The following is a 25692-nucleotide window of genomic DNA, read 5'->3' on the forward strand; positions in this document are numbered from 1 at the left end:
GCAAAATTTAAAAATACTACTGTTATTAATGTGTGACGAAATGTAGTTCTAAGAATTTTTTTCAGGCGATAATGTACTTGTTTAAAGCTCAAATCTGTGGTTTATTTACAAAGAGAGCGCCTATTTGAATATTTTATCTGCCGTTTAGACTAAAATATATATACAGTGGCATGAAAAAGTATGTGAACTGCTTGCAGAATCTGTGAAAATGGGAATAACTAAATAAGAGGGATCATACAAAATGCATGTTATTTTTTATAGTACTGTCCTGAATAAGATATTTTACATCAATTTTTTTTTTTTTACATATAGTCCACAAGACCAACTAAATGCTGAATTTATTCAAATGACCCCGATCAAAAGTTTATGAACCATTGATTCTCAGTGCTGTGTGTCGTTACCTGGATGATCCACGGCTGTTTTTTTTGTTTTGTGATGGTTGTTCATGAGTCCCTTGTTTGTCCTGAGCAGTTAAACTACCCAATGTTCTTCAGAAAAATCCTCCAGGTCCTGCACATGCTTCAGCTTTCCAGCATCTTTTTCATATTTTTGAACCCTCTCCAGCAATGACTGTACGATTTTAAGATCCATCTTTTCACACTGAGGACAACTGAGGGACTCAAACACAACTATTAAAAAGGATTCAAAGTGAAAACTTTTGAACAGGATGAAGATGTCCAATTTTTTCTTATTTTGTTTAAATATATATATTTTTTCATTTAGTACTGCCCTTCAGAAACAACAGAAGATACTTATGTGTTTCCCGGAAGACAAATTAAGTACAATTTACCTTGATTTTCAAATTCAATAGGTTTTCACCCCCCGGCTCGTTGGCGTTTAAAAAAGCGCTCATTACTTTTTTGAAAACACGGTTTACTCCATAGGATTATAATGTAAAACAGACGCTGGCAGCTTCAAAAATGACGTCAAGTGTGAACGAAGCCTAAATTATTATATTATATTATATATATTATATTATATTTATTATTTATTAAATTATTAAATGGATGCCGCCTTAAAGGGACAATAAAAGCCCTCCCTATAGACCTACCCCTACCCCTACCCCTTCCCAATAAATGCTTTTATTATAATTAAACATTTCGTTAGGCACTTTATTTCCAATTTTAGAACATTTTCTTATTTTTTATTCAAATTAAATGCCTTTTCGATGTGATATGTGATGGGAAAAGGGAGAAGAGCGAGCTCGGTAAAAGGCGGATTTGAACCCGGGTCGATCGCGTCAAAATCTCAAACTTAAAGCTTTATGCTTTACTGACTACACCACTGAAAACATTGAAATATGCCTGTTATTTTTTTTAAATTAGGTTTTTCCCAAACAGGCATTGTTAGGTGGAGCTAGTGAGAATAGCTCTTGCCAACAAGGCATGCTATTTGCACTTGGTGTTTTGTAATGAGATATTTTACAGAATTAGACAAAAGGACTGATTAAAGTCAACATGAAATCAAAATAGTCTACTCTTATTTTTTTATGAAATATTACAGCATTTACTATAAATTGTGCATCCATACACATCATTATATATAATGTTTGTAATCTTTAATTAAAGTAACTTCCCCTCTTGAGCGACATCTCTTCTCTTCTCTGCTGATGTGTTTACTGGCGTGAGGGCGGGACAACCTGTCACTCACATGAGATCCACCAATAGCAAACCACAACCATCCAATCAATCCAATCAATTTCCAGTGCACAAAATCAAGTCCCGCCCTATATTTTTTCTTTTTTAAGACTTTTGCTGTAACTTATAAGTCTTTAAAAAACTATTTTAAAATGGTAAAAAAGTGAAAAATAGTAGCCTTTTTACACTTTTACAAACTATAACTATAAATGCAAATGAATATGACGATTTAGTACTATATTTACCCGCACAAAATATAAGGTACTACAGTTAGTTTTAATTTAATAAAAACGTGGTAAATGTTTAACGATAGCCTAAAATTGTACTTTTACATTTAAGTTATAGATCCAGGCTATAAATTACACTCATTTAAACATTATATTATTGGTCTACAACTGTAATTCAGCATTCATGATGCTCAGTCTATAACTTCAACCTGTTTGTATTTTAGTTTGTATTTTATCTACTGCAATGCAATAATGTGTTTGGATGTTACTGATATCCTACTAAAAACATGACTAATGCACAACTGTGACATAACTTTAAAAGAAGTAGGAACGGAAGTGCTGTTTTTGAGGTTAACAGCACATTCTGGGCATGTATGTAGCACACGTGTTCGCAAGTGTGTTTTATAGCACCTGTCCTCTTTCCTCCGCACCCAGTCCTGTCTGGTTCACTCTTTCCGTCTTTTCTTCTCCTTTGTCCATCTGTCTGAGCGTTCCAGTCCATATCTCCACACACACACACACACACACACAAACACACAGAGAGAGAGAGAGAGAGAGAGAGAGAGAGAGAGAGAGAGAGAGAGAGAGCGCCAGCCACATGACAATCCTGTTGAACAGTCCAGGGTTATATTACTACAGGACACATGACTTGGCGGTGTATGGTGGGACTCCCTAAGTTGAAAGCAAGTTCTGGGGAGTGGGTGGTGGGTACTTGAGATCATTGCAAGCCTGACTACAGCTCTGCTAAAGGCCGCAAAATCATTCAGCAGCCTTTAGTCAGTAGTTAAGCACAATGGTTTTAATTTTTCCACCTCAAACATTTGCTGATCTTGTGCTGTTTAGCTCCAAACATGTGGCTCTATTTTAACCTCGCTGCAGTTTCTTCATATCTGTTGATGCCGCATGAAGCTATAAATCACCACGACAGTTAAGCTGTTACACAACTGAACTTTCTGCAGCACGCGTCAACAATAAGCATATGAGGAATTCACTGTCATGATGAAAACATTACTCCAGTCTGTCTTAAATCATAGCTAGTTTTTATAGAAGCTTGTTTCCCCCACGGAATAAAAAATATTAGAGGTAATTGTGGCTTTTTATCTCAAAATTCTTCGTTTTTCACAATTGCGAGTTATAAAGGCAGAATTGCGAGATATAAACTCACAAATAAAAGTTATAAAGTCCGAATTGGGAGGCATAAACTCACAAGTGTGAGAAAAATGTCCGAATTGCTAGTTTATCTCTAGCAACAATTTTTTTCAGAGAATTGCAATATATAAGATAAAAGTCACAATTGCGATAAAATTGTTGTCTGGCTATCACCAGACCAAGCTCAATTTTTTAAGATTGAACATTGGTCTGGGGAGTCTGCTCTGTATTTTCTACTGCACAAGAGGCGTGAACAACGGGCATAGTTCAAATGACACAGTATGCAATTGGATAGTCCTTCAAACAATCAGACCACAAGAGGCGTGAACAACGGGCATAGTTCAAATGACACAGTATGCAATTGGATAGTCCTTCAAACAATCAGACCACAAGAGGCGTGATCAACGGGTATAGTTCAAATGACTGTACACAATTGGATAGTCCTTTAACCAATCAGACCACAAGAGGCGTGATCAACAGGCATAGTTCAAATGACTCTGTACGCAATTGGATAGTCCTTTAACCAATCAGGCCACAAGAGGCGTGATCAACGGGCATAGTTCAAATGACTCTGTTCGCAAATGGATAGTCCTTCAACCAATCAGACCACAAGAGGCGTGATCCAAGGGGATTGTTGAAAGGACTGTACGCAATTAGATAGTCCTTCAACCAATCACATCACAAGAGGCGTGATCAACGGGCATAGTTCAAATGACTCTGTTCGCAATGGATAGTCCTTCAACCAATCAGACCACAAGAGGCGTGATCAACGGGCATAGTTCAAATGACTCTGTTCGCAATTGGATAGTCCTTGAACCAATCAGACCACAAGAAGCGTGATCGATGGGCATAGTTCAAATGACTCAGTACGCAATTGGAAAGTCCTTCAACCAATCAGACCACAAGAGTCATGATCAACGGGTATAGTTCAAATGACTCTGAACACAATTGGATAGTCCTTCAACCAATCAGACCAAAAGAGGCGTGATCAACAGGCATAGTTCAAATGACTCCGTACGCAATTGGATAGTCCTTTAACCAATCAGACCACGAGGCATGATCAACGGGCATGGTTCAAATGACTCTGTTCGCAATTGGATAGTCCTTCAACCAATCAGACCACAAGAGGCGTGATCAACGGGCATATTTCAAATGACTCTTTACGCAATTGGATAGTCCTTCAACCAATCACACCACAAGAGGCGTGATCAACGGGCATAGTTCAAATGACTCTGTTTGCAATTGGATAGTCCTTCAACCAATCAGATCACAAGAGGCGTGATCAACGGGCATAGTTCAAATGACTCTTTACGCAATTGGATAGTCCTTCAACCAATCAGACCACAAGAGGCATGATCAGTGGACATAGTTCAAATGACTCTGTTCGCAATTGGATAGTCCTTCAACCAATCAGACCACAAGAGGCGTGATCAAAGGGGATTGTTCAAAGGACTGTATGCAATTAGATAGTCCTTCAACCAATCACACCACAAGAGGCGTGATCAACGGGCATAGTTCAAATGACTTTGTACGCAATTGGATAGTCCTTCAACCAATCAGACCACAAGAGGCATGATCAACGGGCATAGTTCAAATGACTCTGTATGCAATTGGATAGTCCTTCAACCAATCAGACCAATGATCCATTGCTTCTCTATCCATCATCGTGTTAAACACGCCAGTATCGCGCAAGGTGGATAAGCCGGTTTGTGATTGGTCCCCGCAAATTTGTAACAGAAGCAGGATAGAAATATGTACAGGTTTCCAGCCTGATCTGCAGGGCAAATTCAAATCGCAGGCAGATCGGTCTAATTAAATTGTGAATAAAGTCCGAATTGCAAGATATAAACTTCGCAATTCGGAGGGAAAAAAAGTTAATTCTGTGAGTTAAAAAGTCTGTATATAAAGTCTTGCAATTCCGACTTTATGAATCACAATTGTGAGTTTATATCACACAATTCTGAGAAACTAACTCGAAATCACCTTTCTTTCTTTTTTTCCCAAAAAAATCAAGCTTCCATTAGGTTTGGCCAGTGGACCAGCATGATTTTTCTTGTGACGCTGGTTGACCAAAGTATGTTAATCGTTATTGTCAATCATTGACACGACAAACTGTCAAAAATGACTGCAGATTGAAAATGAAACCCAAGCCGCTGCTTTGTGAACCTCCAAAAGTCTTTCTCCCCTTTTTGAAAGTCACCTGATTCTTTGTGTGCAGTTGCAGTCCATGGTGGACCTTCTGGAAGGAACTCTCTTCAGTATGGACCTTCTTAAAGTTCACTCGTACATCAACAAGGTGGTGTCTCAAATGAACAACCTGGAAGAGGTGAGTGTGATTACACTGGCCGTGTGCGTGTGAACATGCACATGTGGACATTAATGAGCCGTGGCTGGGTTTAACTGGACATTCTGTGGCTACCCTCTATGGCTAAAGTTATTAACCGTTATACCGCTCCGCTTTGGCTTGAGGGATGGGAAAATAATGTGTGTGTGAAAGAGTGTGACAGAGAGAGGAAATGACCAAAGGATGAAAACCACAGTCATGTAATAGTCACACTTATTTACTCTGTTTTTATTTCCAATTAAATTTTGCTCATTATCGGGTAAAGCTTGGCTAGAAATCAGCACCGCAATACATTTACTGCATGTACACTGCGGGTCATTATCAAATACCTTACTTATATAGCCTGAGACCACTAGTGAAAATGCTTTTAGTTTGCATTTTTCTAATTTAATTATATATTTTTTTTTAATTTAATCACACATAGTACCAGTACTAAAGTTTGGGGTCAGTATGATTTTTGAAAGAAATTAATGAATACATTTATTCAGCAAGGATGCATTAAATTAATCAAATGTCAAAGTAAAGATTCATAATGTTGGGAAAGATTTATATTATTTAAAATAAATGCTGTTCTTTTATTCATTTACAGAAATGTACCACTGAAAAACAAAAATGAGCAGCAATGATTTCTGAAAGATCATGTGACACTTAAGTAATGATGCTAAATTCAGGATTTTTTTCTTAATATATTAAAACTGAACAGTTATTTTAAATGTAATAATATTTCACAATATTAGAATTTTTACTGTATTTTTGATCAAATAAATGCAGCCTTGGTGAACATAAGATAATATAAGACTACACTCTAAAAAAAAAAAGGTTCTATATTGCACCAAAAATGGTCCTTGGCTCGTAATCATAGGGGAACCTTTTTTAGTGCTATATAGCACCAATTTTGGTGCTTCAGTGGTTCTTCAGCGGTTCTTCAGAGGTTCTTCAGCGGTTCTTCAGAGGTTCTTCAGCGGTTCTTCAGAGGTTCTTCACCGGTTCTTTGACTAAGGTGCTATATAGCACCTCTGAAGAACCGCTGAAGAACCACTGAAGCACCAAAATTGGTGCTATATAGCACTAAAAAAGGTTCCCCTATGATTACGAGCCTTTTTTTTTAGAGTGTATACTATCAGCATTACAGATTTAATCAGAAATATTTGATCAGTGAAATATTTAATCAGATGTATTCATGTACAGTTATGCAAAAGTGTAGTTGTATATATTAGTGTGATGCAAAGTTGTGTACCTCATCCAGATGATAAAGATGAACCTCTCTCGGGAGAATGACTTTGTGAGAGACAGTGTGGCGACTCTGACCAATCAGCTACGGCAGTACGAGAACCATTCTGACATCATGATGAGCATAAAGAAGGAGCTGTCCAATCTGGGCATTCAGCTGCTGCAGAAAGACTCCTCCTCCTCAGGCCCTAAAAGCAAAGCACAGGTAAGGGTCATAAACTTTCATCTCTGACTTTGATGATTTGACTATGTTATGTTCAGAATGGAATACTGCATACGGTTCAGTATTTTCGGTTTACTGCATAGGCCTACTCCTTTTTTTTAAAAGTTGCTATATGAAAATGATTCAGTTAAACTCACTTAAAGGGGTCTAAATATGCTTTTTACATTTTCAGCTTTCTTTAGTGTGTGTCATGATCCATACCATAGCAAAAGTAAATTTCTTACTTTAGTTTATTTTTCATCTCTCTGTTTTTTGTGTTTATTTAACCCTCTCGAGTCGGCGGTCGCGCCGAAAGAGCGAGACTGATATTTACTGAACGCAGAACGAACCTCGCAAAAGACCTAAAAAAAATGCTAGTTGAAATAAAATGCTGCGTGAGCTCAACCAATCAGCACGTTCAGCGCCCAAGTCCCACCCCCGAAAGTTCCGGAAACTTGGAAAAAGTACTACCTCGTGAGCAGGGCCGTTTGGAGGGGGAAATATTTACCCAGAACTTCATTTAGACCCTGGTTCCTGCGGTCGAAACACACCAAGTACCACCCCAAAGTTCCTAGTTCCTGGGGAAAGTTCCTGCGGTGGAAACGCGGCTTATATCAGTGCGCAGTTTCTGAACTCCCTGAAACGCGAGTTTTCTTCCGGGAACGAACACGTCACAATGTTCCTCATTTAAATAATTCCCGCCAAAGGCAAGGCCTGGTTGAGTTAGTAGCGTGTTGATTAAACTTGCGCTTATGGTAATGGAAGTGACATTCAAACTGGGGTCCTCCAGAAGGTTCTATGGGGTCCCCAGAACATTTCTGAGAATACAAAACAAAGCAAAAATGGATAAAGTCTACTGAATATTCTAATGGTTTCATTTCTAAATGTTTTTCTCCTTTCTTGCCGTATACATTCCAGAATTGTATGTTTACTTTGTATCTTTAGTTAGTGAGTTTTTCTCACTTTTTATAGTCCTCTAAAATATTTTATCTCGCTCACTGGGGTTGTAAGGCAGTTTTCTTAACACAGTACGAACACTGCTTGCATACATCTATTGTGAAAGTTGCTTATACAAATAATTTTTAATTGAAAATGTTCTTCTTCAGGTTTATACATCCAAAATGAATAGCCGATTTAAGTTGGGAAACGATATGTTGTATTTATAATGTCAACCTTACTATTTATCTAACAGTTTAAACATTGTTTCGTACATAAGGTTCATATTTGGGGGTCCTTGGCATCATAAAGTTTGAAAACCCCTGTTTTAAACACACTCAAAGCTGTTGACCAATCACAACACTGGACTAGCCAACCAATGAGAGCACATTGTGCTTTTCAGAAGGAGGGGCTTCATAGAGACAGGAACTAAACAGAGCATTACTGAAAGACTGGGAAGAGAGGTACTGCAATAATGACAAATATATGAAAAATCATGTGATTTTGAACATTCAAGCATGAAAACCTATTCTAGTAGACTCAAAATCGAGGCATTGAAAAGAAGTGAAATAGGTCCCCTTTAATACAGTGTGCTGCACATGATCATGTTGTCCATTTAATTCCTCTCATATTTATGGTTATTTTGCATTTTTAATTCCATTTTGGCTGTCCAAATCAAATAATGAGTCAAGAATGAGACGTTAAAAATTGCAGTTGATATCTCTTTCAGTTCATTTGTCACACTGGAAATGGAAGTCAAAGTTTAGTGGATTGCATTGTGGGATACAATATCTCACCGAGATGCATATGCGTGCATTTGTAATATGAGACATATCTGTTTAACTGCATAGGTTATATGTAAGTGTTAATATAGTTTTTAGGATGAGATCTCTAGCATCTGTTGAGTTAGACATGTGTTATGTTTGTAGGACACACTGGGGACAAATATCAAAGATGCTTCAAAGTTTCCTGCAAAGAAACCAGAAAAAGGGAAACCTCCACCAAAGCCAGTGAAGGAAAAGCCAGCCAAGCCAAAGAAAGAGACCACGAAACCAAACAAACCCAGTAAACCAGAGCAAACAGAACTGCCCACTAAAAGCAAACCATCACAGAAAGAGCCCGGACTCATCCGGGGAATCACATATTACAAAGCCACCAAAACCGAAGAGACGGGAAACCAAAACAGAGGTAAGACACACATTTTTTACACATTATCTTAGCCTCTAAAGCATTGGCATTGAATAAAAGACACTACCCACCTTGCAAACATTTAGAGATTGTGTTGTACTGAGGTAAGAGTTAGCTCAAATCTGGGGAGTAACTGCACCAATTTTGCTTGCAAACTTATAGCTAGATCAGACACACCCAGAAACACATGTTCTAATTCACACTGCACTGACAGACGGCAAAAGATACTTTGTCAGGTTTTGTCGGATCAGTGTGTTACCCATCGCCGTCTGTTGCCGTTGACTGGCTTTTCGCAGAATAAACATGTTGCATTTGTCGGGTCGTAGAATGTTTGAGAAGTGACATTCTGTAATCTGGCGATTGTCGGCGTTGGTCGCCGTCTATCAGTGCAGTGTGAATTGGCCTTTATAGAGACAGTGTTGTTTCCTTTGTGCTCCCCATAGAAGCACAGCTGCTTGTATCCATGCCAGTCCAGACAGACACACACACACACACACACACACACACACACACACACACACACACACACACACACACACACACACACACACACACACACACACTACTATTAGATGAGATATTAGCACAGACACTTTCATCATAACTTAAGACACATGTGCACACGTTCATACACACACACAGTCATTCATTTTAGACCACTCCATCTGTTGAAAGGGAGTATTATAAAGAAAACTACAATTATTACAGTTTTTTTAAAATTGCTTACTAAAAGTGTTACTTGAGGCTCACTCAGTGAAACCTTTCACTCGTATACCTGTCAAAACTACAAGCACATTATCTGCTTTACAGTCAGTTTGCCATTGTAAAACAACGTTTTTGCAAAACGCAGTTCTCTACATATAGACACATCACTCAAAACGAACAGTTCTTGTGTTTCATTTAGAGAACACTGCCATTTAAATGGCATTACCTACACCCAACGATCATGTGTGAAAACACTTACACCTAAAGAAATAAAATAATGTTTTTTTTTTTTTACCTCCTTTTATTCTGTTTATAGTATAAATATACCTAATTTGATCACATGGAAATCAAATGTCAAGAAATCAATTGTTTTGAGAAACAAATACATTTTTCATCCTTGCATTTCTGTTTATTTTGTAAATATATACTGAATATACAATGTACAATACATACATGTCAAGTCTATTTCTATAGCGCTTTATACAATACAGTCAGTGTTGCCACAGTTACTTTGAAAAAGTAACTTAGTTACTTTACAGATTACTTGATTTTAAAAGTAACTAAGTTACTTTACAGATTACTTGATTTTAAAAGTAAGTTAGATTACAAGTTACTTTATTAGTTACATTCATCAGTTGCCGACAACACCCCTGCAGCCTCAACATAAAAATGACAACCGTTTTTGCCAACACTTTCTTGGAAAGTGCATTTTTAACAGTAACGTCAACAATGTATCTCCTGAAATTGTATCTCCAAAAAAAATCTTTTGACTAATTTTATAAAATCTAAACATGTTAATGAAAAGGTACAAATTACTTTGTGTTCTTATTAAATACATTTATGAAAAACAATTTATATTTAATTTTTAATTTATATATCAATGTAAATAATCATATGGGCCTACACAAATAATTTAAAATTACAAGATTTATATTTTATTGTAAACGTAATGTGCAGCTCTGTAAAGGGACAACAAATATATGATCGGTACGTGAGAACAATATATTTTTTAATAATCTTTAAGTGCACAAAACTATGAAAATATATGAAACGCTTCACAGAGCGGCAACAAAGCGCTTATGCGCATCCCGGGTGCAGAATGATGCGCTTAAAGCAACATGGAATCAGTGTGTGCAGTGCAGCGCGAGTGCACATTGAAAAGTTCACGGCATAAAGAGAAGATGAGCGTTGAGCCCACAAATCCTAGTCTACTATGTAGCCTATATCGGTCCAAACATTCACTGATTATTTGTTTCTTCACAGTTTTCAATTCCGGTTATTGTGCGTGTGACGCTAATAGTCCTTGTGTTGTCACCTGGGTAGCGAGCACAACATCTTTCAGAAACCGCTAGATAAACTCCAGGAAGATAAATTATTTTATCAACATATCAAGTATTATAATGGTAATATATCATATTGGAGCTTTACCGTGCTGCTAACTGGAACCGAACGCGACGCGCAGTTTGAATGCTGAACGGAATGCATTCAGCTATGGAATGGCTTTAGATGACTTTTGTAGGCTATAGCAAATCATAATATACTTATAATGAGACAATATATATTTCTGATGATTATTAAATTATCACGACATGCCTAATCTGAGCAAGTGACTGCCTGTCTTGAGTTTTGTCGACAGACGGAGGAAAACCCACTGCTGAGACTAAACAAGAAAGCAAAAATATATATTTTTACTAAGGAAAATGACAAAAATAGTAACTCACAGTGACTTGGATAAGTTACTTTAATCTGATTACTGGTTTGGAAATAGTAACGCGTTAGATTACTCGTTACTGGAAAAAGTAGTCAAATTAGAGTAACTGTAGCCTAACGCGTTACTGTCATCACTGAATACAGTGCTATGACAAACTCCTTTGCTCCACTGCACAGTATAGTAATGTTTAAAAAAATGTGTAGTTTGACATGTTTATGGCTAATCATTTGATGGGTTGTGTGTAGAGTTACACAAAAACACATTTTTTTTAGAAGAGTTCAAATAGTTTTGAATGAAGTGTTTGATTTTGCAAGAGATGCGTGATGTTTTGCATGTTTTGTGTGTAGAGTTTCGAGAAATGGTTACTTTTTGGTCTTTTTTTTAATATAACACACACACACAAACACATGACTGGTCTATCTTTGTGGGGACTCTTCACAGACGTAATGGTTTTTATACTGTACAAACTGTATATTCTCTCCCCTTACTACCCATCACACAAAACTTTCTGCATTTTTACATTTTCAAAAGAACTCATTCTGTATGATTTTTAAACTTGTTTCCCTAATGGGGACCTCAATTTAGGTCCCCACTGTGACACGAGTCCCCATGAGTCTCTGTGCATTCAGGTTGAATCCCCCACCGGGAAAGAAAAACATGAACACAAACATTGGGTTTTCATGTTTTATGGAGACTTTCCATAGATTTTTATACTGTCCAAACTGTATATCATATCCCCCTACACTCTACCCCTATACCTACCCATCACACAAAACGTTCTGCATTTTTACAATTTCAAAAAACATCACTTGGTATGATTTATGAGCAAAAATGTCCCTGCAAGGACAAGGATTTCGGATATTGCCATCTTTGTGGGGACATTTTGTCCCCATAATGTAGGGTTTACCAGGCATTATATTCTATCCACCTACACTAATCCTAGCCCTATCCCTAAACCTACCCGTCACACAAAACTGTCTGCATTTTTATATTGAAAAAATGATTTTTTTAAGCTTGTTTACTTAATGGGGACCTCAATTTAGGTCCCCACAGTGACACGAGTCCCCATGAGTCTGTGTGCATTCAGGTTGAAGTCCCCACCGGGATAGAAAAACATGAACAAACACACACACACTTGTGCACTTCGCTATTTAATGGGGACATACCCTTTACTTTATATATATATATATATATATATATATATATATATATATATATATATATATATATATATATATATATATATATATATATATATATATATATATACCGGTATATATATATATATATATATATATATATATATATATATATATATATATATATATATATATATATATATATATATATATATATATATATATATATAAATGAATTTAATTATAAATACTACTAATGCTAATTCTAAACCTGACATAAAACGTAGCATTTTTACTGTTAAAAGAAAGTCTCTTCTTTGTTTTTAACCTGACAACAATTTCTACTGCATCTACTGTCGCAAATAAAGTTATTTAGATTTGATTTTCCAATTGAGGATGTCCCAGATTTCCTCAAAGGAAGGTCTTGTCAGATTGCTCTCTCTTTTGGGGATATTTTTGGGTCCGAAACTATAGCCAAGTACATGCGCACACACACACACACACACACACACACACACACACACACACACACACACACACACACACTGTACTCTCACATAATGCACATCTTACAGTGAGATTCGATCTCAGTATCTTGGGACTGGATGATCCAGCACTCAAGTTAACTGGAGACTAGTGTAGGATGCCAGCCAGAGAGTGTCTTTAGAGTCTGAAATGACAGCCAACATACACTAATGAATCAGTTTCAGTTTCTGACATGACATTCATATCGGCATTAGGGTTTTTACGGAAAAAAAAAACAGCCAAAATGTCTCCAGTACAACAGTGTTTCCATTCATGTGGGATTTCAGCCTCACTTCCTGTTTAAGCTTTAGATGTGTGCCTCTTGCCCGACAGTCTCCATGGTTACCGCCGTTTGCTTGACAGTCTGTGTGATTACTGATTTTTTTTCTTTGAATTATACAAGAACGATTCTGAAAGCAGCACAATCAATGGCGTCTTTAGTGACATGTAATGTGGTCTGATCTAATCTTGTGATATCCATCGGCGTAACCTAATTGCTGCTTCCCAAATGGATCCCGACTATTTCAGTGCACGTTAGATACAATCACAAGGAATTTGATTAAGGCATAAATTACTGTAAATAAACAGCCCGAAGATGGACACACTTTTGAAAAGTTTAGTCCGTAGACTAGCACTTTGGAAACGTCTCATAGTGCAGTTTTGGTTTTCAGATAAAAAAAACTAAATTAAGTTGAGTTTTGAAACTCTGATGTCTTGATATAATAAAAAAAATGTTTTAAGAAACTGTGCCACTGTGCCAACATCAAAGCCGTAGATCGTATTCTGGTTACCATTTAAAGTTGGATGTTGGATATTCAAGATTAGGGGTATAACATTAAGTAAAATTAAGAATGGTGGTTACAGCCCCGAAAATGTTGGAAGACGCTGTATATACTATGCAATCATTCATTTCAGGTGTACGATTATCAACAGAGGAGATCAGTTACAGTTTTAATGCACACTTTTCTTGCAGATGTTTGCTAAAATGGTGTAATTGTCACATGATGTAGGAACCTTTCATGTTGCGGGTCAAAAAGTGCATTTGGTTCCCATGCAATTCGCCAAAAATAAAAATAGAATAAAATCAGAAACACAAACATGTCTTAAAGTCTACAAACCATATGTAGCCCCGCCCCTTTTAAGTGCTTATATTTATATTCCCACAGCTTGAAGTTAAAGGGTAGGCTACATAGCACGCACAGTTTCTTCCAATCTAATGTTTGAGGTCTAATGAGTACCTACAGAGTATTCTTAGGCCCCGATCACACAGAACGCGTTTTTCAGGTTCCTTTTTTGGTTGACGTTTTTTAATTTAGAAAATATCAGTGCACTGCGGTTTTTTTTATGTTGCTAGGAAACCCCCAAATCAGCTGTCCTGTCAGTCTAATCAAGGTAACGGTCGCCACAACGGTAGACCCGCCTCTCCATTCATTCGATTGGACAATAGAGAAAAAACGCGATGACGTCGGGAGCTTCTCTGCTCAGAGTTGATTTTTTTTTCAACTTCATGCGCTCAGAGGGCTCCTTATAAAACGCGAGCCACAGCAGGCGGTTAAAACGCGAGGCTCTCTGCCAACAGAAATCTATTAAAAAAATGCGTTCTGTGTGATCGGGGCCTTACATCTTTCATATCTCTGAAGAATCTTAAGTTTTATTCAGATTTATAAAAGACAGATACGCTGTACCGATTCTTTCCGAAAACAGCCGAGCCCGTGTAGGCGTGCAGTGGGCGAAGCTAAAGAGACACGAGCACACACACACCTATGACACACACACACTGCATCCACGTTTACTTAATGCTGGGTTATTTAGGAAGCTGAGGTTATCTTTCCCTCACAACCAGAAACACACTTCTTTAGTGACATTGTTGATTTTGTGGTCTAAAAACAAAATGACAGCGCTGTAACTCGAACGAAGCTCTTTGATGGCTGTGCTCTTGCTCTCACTCTAGTTGATGTGCGCACGTACTCATCCGAGAAAAGTGCCCATACAAGGAATTCCTCCCTTTTTGACGTCATACAGGGCCATACTCAACTTTACGCAACTTGTTTGAATTCTGAAGGAGTGTATTTGGCACAGAAATACTCGATCATACGTCCAACTCGTTGTTGTTTTTTTTAAATCATTTTGGCCATGTTTAGTATGAGAATCCAATGAGGCCTATTTTGCACATGGGCAGTTTCTGCAAATATGCAAAATATTATGAGAAATGAACTCTTATTGTGTTAAAAAATTGTACCTCCCTTTGTGTTAGGGGCCATTTTGACTCGCATATTTTTGTGTTCAAAATTGGCTGCACAGACACAAAATAAAAACATTTCAATTTTTTTAATGACTGCTTATTTGGATAGTGAGGTGCAAATAACTACAACTAAGAATAAATAGTATCTAACATTTTTTTGTACTTTATGTAAAAAGCCTCTGCCTTTTTTGTGTCTTATTTTCAGCGCGACAACAGACATAATTTCAGCGTGACAACAGACAAGATTAAATCATGGTGCTAGCAAACCCAAGGTCATGGTTTTCAATTCCCATGGAATGCATAAAAAAGTACTGTCTTTAGATCCTAGATCACATCTAATTTTCCTAACCTATGCTTTCTGTCCACTGAATGTTTATTGACAGCTGAAATGTTGTGCAATTACATAGTTTCTAACAGATGAAACACTGAAACTATCTCTGTCCCTCAGAAGCCTTGTTTTAGTTCACGTCAAATTGGATATGGCATCTCCTCTGAGTAAGGACTATTTAACTTTGTTAGCTTGTCTTGGCTAGTGGACTGGATTTGTTTGACTGGTTTAAGATAATGTGTAACAGAGCTGTGATGCAGATTCAGTGTGATCAGTCCTGACAGGAATGCAAAGCTAATACAAAAGCCGGCGGACCATGCGTAAGTCAAGTAAAAATGTTCTAAGAAACATAAATTACTTTCACTAATAAATACGATGTTGTTTGGTCGTCCCACCCTGTGATCTAATGTACAGTAATCAAATCCATTCTCTCGTTAAATATAGTTTAACCGAATCCCGTGCCAGCCTAGCAGGTGCACCACCACAGTAAATGCATTGTGTTTTATGCCCATTGTGACAGTGGTTACAAACTAGATAATCATATTCGTATTCATATTCTTGGAGAGCAGTTTGGCAAAATGCTCATTCAAACTTCAACTTACTTTTTTTTTTGTCCTGGAAGTGTTGAGTAATTGGTGTAGAAACAAATTTAAAACTCAAACTTCAACAACATGTCAACAAAGTTTAATTGGCATGACGGTTAAAGAAGTACAATGTTTCCAGAGACTTCATGTACCCACACAGAGCAGGTGTAGGAAAAAAAAAATAATAAAATGTCTGTACTTGGCTAGAATCTGCTCTTGTCTAGTATTTCTGAATCTGTCAATTCATATTTTGTTTTTGGAATTTCAGTATTATAATGTGGTTTGAGTTTTGTATACATTTTATTTTTAATGATTAAAAAATGCTATTATTTTATTTTAAAAAGTTAATAATTGCATTTTATTGACAAAATATTTTAGTTTGTCTTGGATATTTTTTTTTATTATATCATAACATTTTAAGCTGTCATTTGGTCATGTCACAATGTGCCCCTCACATGTTATAATGTACCCCACCTACGGGGCATGTTGTCACATTTCACTTCCATTCTTTCGGGGTAAATCAAGAAAAAAGTATACACTGTATTAATGAAACAAAACCACATAATTGTACTAGACATCGTGTGAAATTAATGTGGGAAAAAATAAATACTCAAGTGGATTTACTCAAACTGAGACAGTCAAAAAGCATTATGTTGTGCCCCGCTCTCCCCTACTTGTTTACTCAGAAAACCCAAGTTAAGATTAAGATGAGTGGTTTAAGTGCCATTTTGTCAAGCAAATAAAAATTCTTAATAAACTTTTCACTCATTGCCTCCACTTCTGCAGAACTTTAGTTGCATTCACTAATTTCCCAAAGTCATCTTGAATGTTGAATTGTCAATACAAGAGCCACCACTCATTATATGTACATGTAAAGATGTTACCGTTTTTTCTAAACCACACTACTAAATAAAAAAATATTATGTTTATTTTATCTAGCTTTTAATCACTTGCATGCCACTGCATAAGGCTGACCCCTGGTTTAGAGTGTGCTTTTATTGAAGTGTGACGTGACAAGGATATTAATCTCTTGCTCTGTTTCCGTTCTATTTCTCTCAGGTGAAGAGAAACCTGATGAAACCGACACGTTGCTTGAGGTAGAAGTAGAGGAAGAGGAAAGTACCGCAGCTCCCGTCACCTTAGCAACAGAGACCATCCCAGAAACCGTACCCACGACAATGACAACAACAACCACTCCTCCGACAACAACAACAACAACCCAGAGGACAACAACAACTAGCAGAACAATACTCAGAGAGGAACGACCGGCCCCGACGATTGCACTAGTGCTGGACAACACCAGCAATAACTCCTACATTGCAGGTACAGTATATTTACAACAAAACTCAGTTTGTACAAAAGCAGCACCATCTAAATGATCCTAAACTAAAACCAGAGCTGGGTAGTAACTGATTGTATGTAATCAGATTAAAAAAAACGAAGTAGGCCTACTCTTAAATAGTTTTTATTACATTTTAAAATACTCGTATTCAGACAACTTTTTTAATGATTACATGATTAGATGTTATTCTCGCAGTGGCAGTCAAATATTCATAATTCATTAATTACCTACTACATATTTTTATCTTTTTAAATCCTCTGTATGTCTTGTACATATATAGAATTGACAATGAAGTTGAAGTTGATTAAAGGTCCTGTTCTTCATGATCCCATTTTTCAAACTTTAGTTAGTGTGTAATGTTGCTGTTAGAGCATAAATAATACCTGTAAAATTATAAAGCTCAAAGTTCAATGCCAAGCGAGATATTTTATTTAACAGAAGTTCCCTTTCAAAGCCTACAGCGAACGGCCGGTTTGGACTACATCCCTGTACTCCCTGCTTTAAAGGGTAACTAAACCCCTGCTCAGAGCTTAACTCCACCCACTGGCAATTTTCAAAAAATGCTGGAAAAGTGGGCAGAGCCCGGCGGACACAGAGGTGACGAACCGAGGGCGGGGCTGAGCGGAGGGCGTGCACCTGAGACCCGCAGTGACGGATTGATTGACAGCTGTCTGACTCGCGAGTCGCAGAGATGGAGAATGACTGGAGTGACGCCAGCTTTGCAACAGAGCGGTCATTTCTCCTACCTTCACCTGAAGTGGAGGAGGGTGGATTGTCTGTTACAGACACAAACCCAGAGCCTTATCAATGCGAGCCGTTGCTCAAACTGCGTTAACTCCCGATGCCGACGATGCTAGTGAAGCAGCCGCGCAAGAGAACTGACCTAATCTATCTGCGTCCGCGGCAACCACTTGCCAGGGTTTGAAAGCGCGTCTCATGTATGAAAATTATCTGCGCACATGACGGGCGGCAATAATATCGCAAGAAAAGCCTGACGTGTACTGACAACTGCATTATTTAACCGTATTTTCTTCAATACAATGTTAAAGCAAGTGTCAAGTGAGTTTCATTCATAATGTTTCCACTTCATGTAACATGACAGTTCATACTGGAGTGAAGCCGTTCTCATCATGTGATTGGGGGAAACATTTCTGAGGGCGTGGTGAGCTCGTGCCAGGGGCGCGGATAGTGAGCCGTTGGAGGTACCATCCTACGTCACGATGTACCACAACATCCAATAGGAAAATTCAACTGCAGTAGCCACCGTTCAACCTTAAGAGGGCAGCACTTTGGCGGTTTTACACCATATTTTATAGAATTAAAACACTTTATACTCAAATGTCAAAACATTTACTCGAATCAATGAACAGCATTAATAAAGCCCCAGTATTACAGATCATTAACTAAAAAAAGTTGGTTTAGGGTTTAGTTACCCTTTAATGACGTCAGTAGAACAGTTTGTCGACTAACCTCCGCCCACAAGAATACGCAAAAAAGGGGGCGTGGTCTTATTGCTCTCCCACGTGGAGAAGAGGAAGTGTTGCGTTCGGTTGCGTTTGTAGAGTGTGTTTGTCGCCATGTCGTTGAGACGCTGTTATTTTCATCCCGGAGTCAGATCACCTTTCCTTGGCCTTCCCAGGGACGCTGTAGTTTGAGCACATGCATCTCCCCGTTATGGTAAGATGCAAACGTGCGCTAAGCTGCTGTCGAATCACAACACGGGAACCGCTGGCACAATCAGAACTCGTTACGTATTTCTGAAGGAGGGACTTCATAGAACAAGGAAATCTTTCAAGACGTTCTTAGGACAGTGAAAACAGCAGTATACAGATAAGTAAATTGTGTGAAAAATACTGTGTTTTTTTACACGCGAAACATGAACACGTTATATTGCACACTGTAAACACAATCAAAGCTTCAAAAAAACAGGAAAAACAGGACCTTTAAATGTTCCTTTCTAAAATCACCTACAGCGTGTATACGTTCAGAAGGTCTTCCAGGTTTGTGGAATAGCACAGACCAGCCACTAGTCATGTGACTATCACTGAAAACTGAGACCCACAGCAATTTGATCATTGTATTTACACAAATCATTTCACTTTTAACAAGTGTTTTCTCAACTTTGCATATCTAATCAACTCCTGATTAAAACATTCATTTTAATTTGAGTTATTTAACTAAGTATTAAAGTCTTTGGATGGCTTTTGTCTTTCAAACACATTAAAGGGGGTCGCACACCGGACGCGAAACTTAGCGCCGCGCCACGTCTTTAAAATTCGAACACATTGTTTTCAATGAGTGTACGCACACCGGCGGCGACACTCGGCGCCTGTCCGTGGCGCCCAGCTACGACTCAGGAAGTTGTTCAAAATCCTGCCGCACCACAGAGCGCCATTTCAAGGTTTTATATTAAATGTATATTTTGCTCTGTTGTGCCATTTTTCCATACACTAACCTAAGCAAAATAATAAATGTAACGTTTGCCTGTCTTGGTTACATTCAGTCATGTGCTGCCACCTTGCGCGTATAAAATGTGCGCGTCCGGTGTGAGATACCTGAGATGTGGTACGGCGCTGAGCTTCGCGTCCGGTGTGAGACCCCCTTAAAATGTGCAAATTCAGGTCATTTCATATTTAGAAGCAATACAAGGATTCCCCAACTTTTTTGACAGCTGAAATTTCTTTTCTACTTAAATCAATGTAATGAACAAGTAATCTAAAGTAATCTAAAAGTAATCCAAAAGTAGTCAGATTAAATTAGGCCCCCTGAAATCAAAATTGAAGTTTTTTAGCTTTTACTATGACTATGTTAGCCTTAAGGTTATAAATAAGCTCGTGTGTTCCACAACAATGACAAAATTCGCATTTAGGACATATAAGCATTCAAAACTTACAGTCTCTCACTTCCGCTAAAATGGTTCACAGATTTTTATGACATCATCGCAGACTTCACCTTCTCATCACATCTTGTGTCCAATCAAATGCTCTCTAGAATCTGAAGCCCCACCCCCCTCCCTACACTATAAATAGACGCTGAAGCTGCGGCTGAAATCGGTCAACTGTTCACACATTTACTATTTTCTACATGGTGAATGGACTATATATGCGATAGGAAACGATTCAGACAGTGTAAATATGCTTTCAGTTGAGGCGAATTAAGTCTGGTTTCACGTTAGTTTCACACGCACTGCCGCAGCACACACACATCAGCGGCTCTGGTCTAGACTAGAGACACGAGAGCGCAGAGCTGATCATATGCGCTAGCCGGCGCAGACAACTAACATATCGGACCCATTTAAATGCTGCACAGAATGCTGTATTTCAAAGCGATATAGAGGAGATTATGATGATAAACTGATAGAGATTAGGAGGAAACTAGGGCTTTACAAACAGAAAGGCTCTAGTCAAACTGTGATATTAACAAAACACTATTGGCTGTTTTAAAAAAGGGGAGGAGCTGCTTACAGCTGGAGATTACTTCAAAACATTGAATAATGCTGCGTGTTTCAAGCCTTTTAAGGTGGGGTAAGTCATGAACAACTCGATAGCACAAGCACGACAGTCCAACTAACGAACATATTACAATTATGACAAGATTAGAGGGTTATATCGATCATGAAAAGAGGAACCAAAGGCCTATCGAGAAGAAATAAAGCAATCTCTGCGTTCGCTCCTTGAGTTCTCTCCAGCGCTGGAAAGCTGATACTTCTTGCCTGATCGTAAGACATCTACCACATTTGTTTTTATCTGCCATCTCTTCTCTTTCTGTCGTCGCTCGGCTAATGTCTGTCCTGTGTCGTGTCTTTTGAATAATGACGTGCACTGAGCGCTCTCTTCTCCCTGTCATTATAAGACATGGCCCCTTACTGCTGATTGGCTATAAGTTTGTTTTGGTACTCGGCCCGAGAAACTTTTCTAAAGCCGTTTTGAAATAGCACCCAACCTTTATATGTGTAATGTAATGGATTACGTTACCAACTCCAATTTTTGTAATGTAATTTGTAATCAGTAACTGATTACAATTTGTCAGTAATCCACCCAGCTCAAACCTATTGGTTTAAAAACAGCGTAAACTGAAAAAACAAAAAAAAACATTAAACTTAAAACTGCGACAAAAAATTCTTCAACCAAGCAAAATGGATTCATCTTGATGCATGTGTGTTGTTGCGCTGAAATTGGTGGGGTTTTTTTGGCAGTTAAAGAGCAAAGCTGTGAAGGGACGCTGGCGTCCGTGGATCTGCCGGTGAAACAGCACAGCTACGGCAGGAACGAAGGCGCGTGGATGAAGGATCCCACCGCCAGAGACTCCAAAATCTACGTCACCAACTATTACTACGGCAACAACCTTGTAGAGTTCCGGAACTTGGACAACTTTAAACAGGGTGTGTAAGATAATTCTGCTCTTTAGAGACATACAAATGAATGATGTACTTATTTATTAAATGCAGCTGCAGATAGAGAGACAGATATGTGAGTCAATACCAGTTGAGTAATAGTGTGTGCTTCGAGTTAAAAGCTCTTCACATTGATTTTTGTGAAACAAAGACAGGGATTTTCCTTTGGAAAAGGTTCGGATTTCTAAATAAATGTAAATGTGAATGATGTCGATGTTTGGGAACAAGCCAGCTTGTTTGTGTCTGATGTCGGTGTTTGGGAACAAGCCAGTTTGTTTGTATCTGGGTGTGTGCTGAGTGAGTGTGTGTGTGTCCCTGGAGCAAGAGAAAGAATTTGGAAGATGTAACAGTTGATTCTTAGTGTGTGTTTGTGTGCCTGTTAAGACTGGTATTAATAGATTTCTAAAAACATTTCCTGTTAAGACAGAGCCAGGGGAGTCATACCCTGAATTTTTTCAGGCAGCAGTGGCAATCTTGGCTGGCGTTGCAAGTTATTTGAGATAACCAAAGAGGAATAACATTTTAACCGCTTTAAGTTTTGTTGCACTTTTGCTCATTTTAGTTGCAAAAAAAAATGATATCAGGATTATAATTGTTAATTTTTAGTGCTGTCAAATCGATTATTCGCGATTAATCGCATCCCAAATAAAAGTTTGTTTACATAATATATGTGTGTGTACTGTGTATAATTATTATGTATATTTTAATATTCATACTGTACATGTATGTATATATTTAAGAAATATTTGCATGTATATACTGTATATATATATATATATATATATATATATATATGTAATTTATATTATATATAAATATAACAAATTTTTCTTAAATATATACAAGCATGTATGTGTATTTATATATACATAATAATTACACACACATACATTATGTAAATACAAACTTTTATTTGTATATCGATTAATCGATTTGACAGCACTAATAATTTTATATTTTCACTTTTTTTATAAATGCATAACTAAATAAATACAAATTTAAGTCAAAAGTAATTTTTCCTTGTTTTTTTAATTCATGATTTTCCTTTTTAATCTACAATCAGCTTTTCAAAGATGTTATCTATTAAATTTAAGTTGCATTTAAAATCCGCTTGCCTAAAAAATCTCTCAGTTTGAATGGGTTTGTTGCATTTAGAGCTGCACGATTAATCGATAAAAAAATCTGGATTTGCGCTACCGCTGACCCTTTTCAGCCACACGATATCATTATTTCCATGTTACAAATATTAAAATTATCACAAAGTACTGAAATAAAAGTTTGTAGTTCGGATATAAACACAGGGTAGAGATAAAAATTAATTTGGCACTTCAAATAACGATAGTATTGATTGCATCGTTACGCCAGTAGGTGGCGACAAGTGACTGCTAAAAAAAATTATTTGTCATTGAATCATTCATTCAAGAGATTTTTTCTGAAGTTCTGATTCATCAAGTAATGAAACATTGGCTGCATCTGAAATCACATACTTCCCAATATAGTAGGTGAAAAACAGTATGTGACAAAAGAAGTATGTCAGAATTCACAGTACTCATAAAAGAGTAGGCAAAAAGTACTCGGGTGACCTACTACTTCCGGTGAGATTCTGAAGTGTGTACACGATGTACACTTTACTATCCAATGAGGCCACGGGAGAGGATTTTTGAAAGGCATTGAAGTGACGTAACTTAAAGGTAGGGTAGGTAAGAATGATCTAAAAAACTTTTTTTCCAAATTTGTTTAAACTTTCTTTATATATCAATACATAATTAAAATGTAAGTACTCTGAAAAAGAAAGTATAAAAATTGAGGGTCTGTAGACCTCTCACGACTGTTTTAAAGACAGCTCATTATTTCCATTCACTCCACCTTCTCCCTTCTGGGTTCTTTCCAAAGCCACGCCCCCAAAACACATGAACGCCGACCGCTCAGCTGGAAGATGCATTATTTACCTGAGACGAGCGGAGAAGAAGGAGCGGAGTGCATGTAGTGACATCATGTCAGAATCACATGTAATAAAAAATCTACATTTATCATTATGAATATAAACAAATAAGATGTCTTTTAGTACTCACTAGCTAGAATACCGATACTGGTAAAGTTTAAAATACACACACAACACAGTGTCTACGACACACACAGATACAAGATAAAAACATCAGTAAACATATAGGTAGAGAATATAAAAACAAACCGGGGAAAAAGGGTGGAAATAAACATGCAGGTAAAGTTCCCGGTGAACATGGTAAAAGAGTTTAGACAGAGGGTAGTAGCTAAAGCTAACTTAGTTCTAAAAAAAGTTCCTGGATGCGGTGTTCTAGTTTTTACACATGCATTTTGTTATCTAAAGTTACATTTTGCGAAATTCAACACGACGGCAATCAACTTGAGCTAAGCATATTGAGTATTTATCATCTCTACTAATGGCTCGCTAGGTGTATAACATTGTAACTTTATGCTAAGTAATGTTATGTTAGCTATTAGGCAGCTACGTTTGCTAGTGATACATGCGTCATGAAAACATAAACCAAAAAAAGTTATAATCAAAATGACAGATTACCTGTCCAGCAGAAATACAGCCTCTTGAATCAAACAGGTGCGTGCATTTGGGCAGATCCTGTAGCAAAAGGGGTGGTAGCCATGGTAGCGAGAGAGAGTGACAGTCGCCCAAGCCAATCACTTGTTTCGTCCCGGACGAAAATAATGAGCGGTGTTTATTGCAGATTAAAAAGTCTTGAGTCACTCGATTTTTATACTCTCTTTTTCAGAGTACTTACATTTTAATTATGTATTGACATATAAAGAAAGTTTAAACAAATTTGGACAAAAGTGTTTTAGATCATTCTTACCTACCCTACCTTTAAGCTGGTAGGTCACATGATAATGACAAAATGGCGGATGTAGTACGTCCAGATTACACTCATACTACACTCATTCATACTAGAACATCATGGGCGTCGGAAGCAAAAAAAATGTTGGTGGGTCCTCTCTCAGAAAATTTTTACTGGAGTAGATGGCATTTACATTAAGTACAAATATATCGCCTTGTTTGCTAAAGATCTGGTTGGACAAGACAAGTTTACGGAAATCACTATGTTTTTACCAGTGGCTATAGTTTAGGGGTAAGACACATGGCATCAAGTTTTGACGCAAATCGACCCGCGGTTCGAATCTGCCTTTTGCTGAACTAACTCTACTCCCTTTTCCAATCACATATCAGATCGGAGAGGCATGTATTTTCAATAAAAATGAAGAAAATATTAGAAAAGTGGAAATAAAGTGTCTAAAATGTGTTTAATAATAAGTGTTTATTGGTTAGGGGTAGGTAAACAGACATGTGCTGGATTAGAGACGATAAAAGTGAGTGGGTCCAATTTCATTGATCGTAAAAAGAGGGTGGGTCTTGTCCCACCCACATACAGTGGTTCCGACGCCCATGTAGAACATACTTTATTAGCGGTCGTGAAGTACTTACTTATTCAAAATAAAACCTACTCAAGAGAGTATGCGATTTCTGCGTGAAGTATTTCTGCGTGAATTCATTCAAGTTTATTAAACATTTTCAAATAGACTGCAGCAATTAACATTTTGTCAGAACCTCTAGTAAATGACATGCTATTTTGTTAAGTTGTCTGTTCAGAATCGGGAGAGATTCATGATCTTGAAAGATTGTGATTCTCAGTTTAACCAGAATCATGCAGCATTGGTCATATTTAACATTGTTTGGCAAATTTTCACTGGCGAAATCTAGTTATTTCAATTGTAAACTATGAGCTTGGGAATTTCGCTTGAGGGCGAATCATTTTCACAGAT

At 37.5% G+C, this 25692-nt stretch overlaps 2 protein-coding genes across 2 annotated transcripts in view; both read left to right on the forward strand.

Annotated features, from left to right (window-relative positions):
* LOC307137479 (uncharacterized protein) overlaps window positions 1-25692 on the forward strand; it is an 890992-nt gene that overhangs the window by 305787 nt on the left and 559513 nt on the right. The gene's annotated exons all lie outside the window — the stretch shown is intronic.
* Window positions 1-25692, forward strand: part of LOC307137289 (olfactomedin-like protein 2A) — a 40240-nt gene that overhangs the window by 12975 nt on the left and 1573 nt on the right. Inside the window, exons 3-7 of the mRNA XM_079834866.1 lie at window positions 5232-5339; window positions 6604-6792; window positions 8655-8913; window positions 17207-17470; window positions 21685-21870. Of these exons, the coding sequence (XP_079690992.1) occupies window positions 5232-5339; window positions 6604-6792; window positions 8655-8913; window positions 17207-17470; window positions 21685-21870 (1006 nt within the window). The remainder of the gene's footprint in view (window positions 1-5231; window positions 5340-6603; window positions 6793-8654; window positions 8914-17206; window positions 17471-21684; window positions 21871-25692) is intronic.

This window comes from Gobio gobio (assembly GCF_949357685.1).
Source record: "Gobio gobio genome assembly, chromosome: 14".
NCBI lineage: Eukaryota > Metazoa > Chordata > Actinopteri > Cypriniformes > Gobionidae > Gobio > Gobio gobio.